Source organism: Rhea americana, unplaced genomic scaffold (assembly GCF_003343005.1).
Source record: "Rhea americana isolate MKP2758 unplaced genomic scaffold, rheAme1 scaffold_12, whole genome shotgun sequence".
NCBI classification, from domain to species: Eukaryota; Metazoa; Chordata; class Aves; order Rheiformes; family Rheidae; genus Rhea; species Rhea americana.
In genome coordinates this window covers 808,389-815,643 of record NW_028185261.1, presented here as the reverse complement: position 1 = coordinate 815,643, position 7,255 = coordinate 808,389, and the positions used below count along the sequence as shown (strand labels likewise).

Here is a 7,255-nt window from a genome sequence, read left to right as displayed (position 1 = left end):
CCACCGCGCATGCGCCGCGCACCCGCGGCGGGGGCGCCCCGCCCCGCTTCCGGCCGCTGCCGCCGGGGCGCCTCAGGCGCAGCGCGGCGGCAGCGCGACCCGCCGACGGGCTTGATTTAAAAGGCAGCCCGCTGTCGCTTGGCGTACAAATAACTTCGAACTTTATTGACTTCTAAGTAAATCCGATTGCTAAAGAGTTTTTTGCAACTAAAAACACAGCTCGCTAGCTGTGTTTTTAACAGCGTCTTTTTCAGACGAGTACTCTGAAGATTCTCTAACATCAAAAGAAATACACCACGGTGTTGGGGGGATTTCTGTGTTCTCTCTTCCTCACAGGCTGTCACTGCAACCGGAAACGTGTATCAGGCCATGATACTGGAAACTAAAAAGTCACCTTTGAAGTCGTGAATGGAGGCTTCTATCTATCTAATCTGCTTTCAGTTGGCAGCTACTCGGTAGATTTAAAAAATCACCTTTTTTTCCGCAARATACAGAAATAAGTGCTCGGTGCTCTAGATGTACCTACTTCGCTCTAGTTCCAGAGCCGATTATATACAAGATTACTCAGTACCACACTGTACCCTTAAAACGCTGCATTCCTGCACATTTCCAAGACATGCAAATTATTTGTATCTTTTTCTGCAGATGCATACAGCTAGGCCATACGATTTGTCTACTCACCTATTTCTAGTTGGACTTCTATCTAACTTATGATCTACACAGTTCCTCTTACATATTTTAACACTGTTATTCTCTAAGGGAGCTGCTTCTCCTACAACAGCAGCGACCATTCCCCCACTGAATTACAATCCGTAAGTACCAGAGAAAATAGTCAAATATCCACACCTTAAAAGAAATTTCCGCTTTTCAGGCTGTCTCATTTACACATAGAAAATCAATGACAATTTTTTTCTGGAAAGCAAAAATGAAACAAAARCAACATTGGCAATTTGTAGAAGCATAGGTAAGTTGAGCTGATCAGGTTGACGTAGAAATCCCCTGAGTTGACAGTTAAGGACTTTCTTCGTGACAAGGATCACAGGAGCAAATAAGGCATTGATTATACCGTCAGGTTATAGTAGCTGTCGCAGTATCTACCGAGAGAAACTCTTCCCATGCAACAACAAAACCAAACCATTTACAATCCAAAAAGCAGTAACTAGCTACTTCTACGTAATCCAAGAATGCAGCCTCGCCAGCCCTTTAAGTTAAGGATTCTGGATTTAAATATTAAGTTACCATTTGTACCACAGTTGAYTGGGTGGCTGTGAAACACTGCTCTCCATTTCAACAGTTATTCATACCTCCTCTACCAGTCACTTGCATCAGCCAGACACCTGCACCGTCTTGGTGTTGGTTACACTATAGAGCTGGCATACCCCGTTCCTCATGGAAATCTTTCTTCCAGAGGTTTCCAATTCACATTTAAGTATTTGGAGGCATCTTTTTATAAATTCAGCTTTCATTCCAGGCAACGTTGCAAGTAGTAGTAATCGGATCTGGGAGGTAAAAGCATCTCTCACGCAGTATTACTAGGTAACGGGCACAGCAGCAGCCTACTCGTTTCCTTCCGCGGAGGAGAAGCAGCGGCGGTGCCGGGGCCGGTCGGCGTTGGACCTTCTGCTCAGTACTTGTTGATGCCAAAGATTCTGACACCGTGCAGCTGCGGCAGCTTGGGGATGAGCACCGTCAGGAGAGAGGCCGTGTTGAGGATAAAGTGCGTTGGATCATACTTCGTGTAGAAACTTGCCAGGAAGTACCTGCAAGAAAAAGGAGGAAGCAAGCTTAGCTGGTAACAACTCGTCTAAAACCAACCAACCAAACAGAGCATGGTTTAACAAGGGGCTTCGTTAATCACTAATAGTTTGCTCATGTATTCCTGTACTAGAAATCTCACTTCAGATTCTAGGTCTTACAGCAAAGCAATGGGCCAAGTATCTTCTTCCCATGCTTGTCACAGTGCTGAAAAGTACCTCTCAGCTGGTATTTTCCTCCAACATTTCTCCCCTCCAGCTTGGGAGGAGGRAGGTCTCTATATCTTAAGCTACAAGCCTCATTTGTGTTGCAGGTTTTAAACGGTGTAAGACCCATTAGTGACATACGTATCGCAGCTACCCCAACAAGCTCAGTGACAAAACATTCGGTATTTCTCAATGCAAAAGTCATTTCTGCTGAGCACATCTGTGATCAGCATTATCTTGAAATGCTTCCAGTCTAGCACATATTTCCAGGACAAATTTCCTTTAAGCTAGTCCACAACCTGTTCAACTGGGAAAATAAGGGAACATGTCTCAAAATCCAGTTCACATCCAAATTTCTTATATTTTGAACCAATAACCCCATCTCATTCTTTGMAAAAACTAGTCACAGAAGTAAGATTGCTGTTTTTGCAGCAAAAGGAAAATGTTTGTTCAGCTTCTTGGGCATTACTGATGCATGCAGAGAAATGTATACATGTGTTATGATTATAAAAGTCCCACTAAAAAGTGGGAAGCTACATCTAAAGAAAGATCTTTTTTGTAGAGTTTTGCTTTGTTTCAGCTTCTATCCTTTGTGAGACAGCTTTCTAAACTTGATGCAGGACCTCAYCTTTCTCCCCCTTCCCAGCCATGAAAACAGACAGCTTAAAAGAAAAACAGCACAGCTTTTTACAATGTCTATTAAATACTTATCTGATTTCCTGTAGTTACACAACCATACTTTTGTCAAGCGACATGAGGTGTATAATTTCTATCAGAGTTCTGTTTACGTAACTCATGTAAACAGAAGACAGTGTGTACAAAGCAAAACCGACAGGCAAGACCGCGGAGGATCCCATTCACCGAGCACTGCCACGTTCCTCGTGGCTCCCAAGCTGCAAAATGGTTAATAGGTGCCATAAAGTAATGTACGTGTAACTAAGGGTATTTAGATTAGCTTAGATTTTCAACTTTTTGGTCTCTTAAAAAACTCTAAGAGTTAATAGCAARTTTTCCTTCTAACCTTTCTGATCTTTGATCCCATTAAAAAATGTTAACAAACTTTGAATTCAGTATTTGAATTAGCRTGTTGAAAGCTACATGAGAAAAGACTGTTGATTGTATGGCCTGTAAATACGTATTCCCTAAGCCTACAATGTAGAAACAAACAAAAAATCAACAGAGAAAAATCCTTTTAAAAAGTAAGTGTAAGTCAYTTAATTTTGCAGCATCTGAAAGCATGGCTTTAGGATTCAATTCATGCATAATATAGTTTGGAACTCACAGTATTATAGGASAGATTGTGAAGAATTTTCTTGAAGATGTAAATTGTACTCCATAATCCAGTTGCTCCCAGTGCGTTAGTAGCCTAGCTTTCCCCTGATCAGGTGTTTCAAAAGGAGTTCCCTTAACTGCATGCAAAAACACATACATTCCCTGGGGAAAATAAAGAGCAAATATAATGACACTATTATTTATGTTTTATGTAATGGTTGCATTGTTCAAGGTATTGAGGGAAAAAAAAGTTACAGATTCAATGGCATAGCCAGAGTTAGAACCAAAGTCCACATCCAACCCAGTGCCTTGTCCTCTACATTAGAGGGCAAAGATTGAAYGAACTCAACCAAATTTTAGTAAGTACTGTAACAATTTTAAGGCTGCCAGGTTAATGTTACTGCTTTTCTAACACTGGTAAATTGAGTGATAGAGTCTGTGCAAAGTAAGTATCTATATAGTATATACTATCTAAAATCKCTCTCTCCCCYCTCCCTCCCTCCCTMGGCAATATTATAAGGAGAAATTCTGAAAGCTCTCGCAACCTACTTTAGCTTCAAATGCTTAGAAGCTGCTATCTGATGAATACTGTCTATCTCTTTATCACACTGAACTGTTCTTTGTTTTTAATTGATGSACCCAAGCCATGTCTAATCTGCTCCAAAATACAAATTTGAGTCCACTGTTTTCAGATAGTGGGGTCTGTTCTTTTCCAGTTTTCATAAACATTTTTTTCCTCTATCCATGAGATACACAAGAATCTCTATCAGCAAATGTCAAAGATTTCAGTTTCCTTTCTTTAAAGTGCATTTATTTCTTATGGCACATATGTAAATTGCTAGAGAACACTTTAAATAGAAAAAACAGTTTTTCACATTTCTTATACAGGAGACAAAGGTTAAKCAAGTCACTTCAAGTGTCATTCTACTTTATTAGGAACAGCCTCCTTGACAGGTGGCATATGACCATGGATAAGAGAATTAATTTGTTTAACCAATTCTTTGATCCATGATGTTTGCTGTGTCTCAGTTTTACAACCCAATGAAAACAAATTTTATTTGTGTCACTTCTTGGCATGAAATCAAATTCTTACTACTTATTTTATTTTGCACTAGTATTTGCAGTAAGGACAACCAAAAAAAAAAGAAAGTGCTTTCAAGGTCAGCTAAGAGYTTTCCAGTAGTGGAAATCCAAGGGTTTTTGTTTTGTTTTGTTTCTTGTCAAACCTTTCAAGGCTATGTTTCAAAATAAGTTCTGTTTAAATACTGACATATCCAGAGTATGGTTCATATCCATCTTTGATTGCTCCAATGCAAAACTACTTGCCAGTGCTTGTTCTCATCCCTGTGCTCACTATAGCTACTTGCAATGAATATAGCTACTYGCAATACTAAGTTTTGGGGAAATACTTAGTAATTCTCATGTCTGCCAATATCTTTCAAAGTCAGGCATGTCTGATGCTATCAAAAAGAATTTAAGAAATGCTATAGTAATACTTACAAGCTCACTACTAGTTTTAAACATAGCTAGAAAAATAAAGAGTCCTTGAGGAAAAAACTGAAGATTTACAAGCTTATAGAGGACATCATCTAACTTTTGTCTTCAATGTGACTATCACTTTCCTAAACGGGGAGGAAGCTACCTTTTCGTCAAGACTTCTTTGTTGTGAATCTTAGAAAGCTGAGTTAGCAAAGCTCAAGTATGATGTAAACTTCTGGATTACGGCCCTCTTTTCTTTGAGCTCGGCAGGACCAATATTCAGACTTGCATTGCTTTAAATGATCACAACAGAATTACAGCATCCTGGGGATGGGAAGGGGGAAAGACTTTCATGCTCTTCAGCTTCCAAATCACTTTGCATGCAAAGAACATCATGTGCATCYGAACTCACTGAGTAACAAATGGCTTCAGAGCTTGGGTCCATGTGGTCCAGTTTTTCCTCACTGTTTTCAAATCAGATTTGTATTACGTTATGTRCAGTGATAGAGCTGTACGTTGAAGTAATTCTGAGCTAAAACTTACCTAGATTGACCAGAGATCAAAACAAGAAGAATATAAACATTTCCGTTCAAAGAACGGGTATCTAAATTTAGCATTTTGGGGCTACTAACGGATTTATGCAGAAACATTAGTAGATAATATCCAAGAATTACAAATGCAGTAGCCCTCTATCCTGGGAGCGGTGTATCTGCTCACCAACAGACCAAAGCACGGCAAGAGTCCGCCGGCTCACCGATCTTTACGTTTGTAAGAGTCTAGCATAACTAAACACCTTTGAGGACACAGAATACGAAAGGAATCTTTCATGACTTTTGTGCTTAAGCCCAAAGTGATAATCAATCATTCCTCCTCTCAAAAACACCCAGCTTATTTAATAGGGGATAAGCCGTTTGGTGAGAGAAGGTGTTTTGGCTAGCTAGATTTCATTATCTATACAGACTAGCTATTCTTCTTTTCTCTTACATGTAAAAATACATCAGCAACTTTTCAAAATGCTGTTATAAGACCGGATACTCACCAAATTGTGAATCACATTTGTTAAAGTCCATGCAACAGGGACACTAAAGAAGGGAATGCTGAGCAAGACAATATGCAGCAAGCCAACTCCAAGCGTGTACGTCAGCCACATTCCTCGACTGTTCATCACGCGCGTGTTTGGATTTACCTCGCTGTGGGCAACTCCTACGTTCATTTTTGCCCTATAAAACAGAACTGCTTAGAGACTGAGACTGTTGTAATACACAGGTACTTAATAAAGCTTAGATTTAGGAAAAAGGCTGTAAGTTTGGAATGAACACTGTGCAKAAGCTAAGATGCACTTCCAGATCTTCAAATGTTGTATGATTATTTATAAAGTTAGTGCCAAGGGGGCGTGAAGGATTATTTGTAAAAAGAACAGAAAAAGTCTGGCACATAAGCAACATTAAAATATATATATATCTACGATGTTTTGGGAGTAGCTGAAGTAACAAAGCTTTGTTTCCTACAGTTTGGCATCTTTTTCCCCCAGATTCCTTTATGCTTCTGCTACAATAGCCACAGTTCCTCCCCACTTCCCRTATCAGGCTATTTTTCCTCCTGTCCACTTACGTTATGGCTAATCTGTAATTCTTCATACAGCAATTACCCAGCTGCCTACTGCTAGAAGGAACAAATAAGGACTAATTTCTGCCTGCTTTTCCTGCAGCAGGGTACAGATTTCAGATCTTCCACCTCTCCCCAGCTGTTTATTTTTTGCATGTTTTGGAACATTTAGCTTGGTCATTTCTATCTTTCAAATCTGGCTAAAATCAGCCGTCGTGCCACTGGAACAGACGGTTTCAGTGACATACACACACAGACGCATGCAGCACAAATTCATAACCCCGCTTTCTTTGGGAGATTTACAGAATTTACTGGAGGTGACTCTTTCCTATGGCCTGGAGTATTAAACTTCGTTATCCCTATTAAAAAGAATACTCACTGTGCAGTTCACGTTTGCATAACCTGTAGGACACTCACATTTGTTTATGGGACTAGGATGGAGAATTTTAACTTCTTTCTAAAACAGTCCACAGAACTGGCAGGAACGGTTTGCGTTCTGATAAAGAGGTTGTTTCTTACGCCGGCCTAGTGCTGTCAAGCACTGTAACACCGCAGCGTTTCACAGTAGCAACGCGAGGAACAGCACCAGCTTCCAGAACAGACTCGGGCGGGACGAGCCTGAGGCGAACCGGCGCAATGCCGGCTATAASGCGCACCTGCGCCAGGCGCTCGGGGCGCGCACACGCCCGCGGCGCCTTCCTGCCGGCTGGAAAAGGAGTTTTCCCCCGGCCCTGGGGGGAGCGCGGCAGGTTGGCGCCTGCGACGCCCAGCCGAACGCCGGCTAACGACACCGGAACGCCCTTCCCCGTGTCCTCCCGGCGTTATTCCCGCTCCCGCTCCCGCGGGCACGCACGTGGTGCCGGACGCAGCGAACGGCCCCGGCTGCGGGGCTAAGCCGGCGGCGCGCGGGGCGCGCGAGACCCGCCACGGCCCTTCCC

The 7,255-nt window shown here is 41.8% G+C and overlaps 1 protein-coding gene across 3 annotated transcripts; it reads right to left on the bottom strand.

Annotated features, from left to right (window-relative positions):
* Nucleotides 1-138: 138 nt before the first annotated feature.
* Nucleotides 139-7,178, bottom strand: ORMDL1 (ORMDL sphingolipid biosynthesis regulator 1). Of its 3 annotated transcripts, none has more exons than XM_085321565.1 (4): nucleotides 6,697-7,178; nucleotides 5,752-5,932; nucleotides 3,244-3,395; nucleotides 139-1,760 (listed from the first exon to the last, which is right to left on the bottom strand). In XM_085321565.1, exons 2-4 carry the CDS (start codon nucleotides 5,923-5,925, stop codon nucleotides 1,625-1,627), a joined length of 462 nt encoding a protein of 153 aa, XP_085177691.1. In that variant the 5' UTR covers nucleotides 5,926-5,932; nucleotides 6,697-7,178; the 3' UTR covers nucleotides 139-1,624. The 3 variants fall into 3 exon arrangements, with proteins under 3 accessions (XP_085177691.1, XP_085177671.1, XP_085177682.1); XM_085321545.1 differs by having other exon boundaries at nucleotides 6,735-7,178; XM_085321556.1 differs by having other exon boundaries at nucleotides 5,752-7,178.
* Nucleotides 7,179-7,255: the final 77 nt, after the last annotated feature.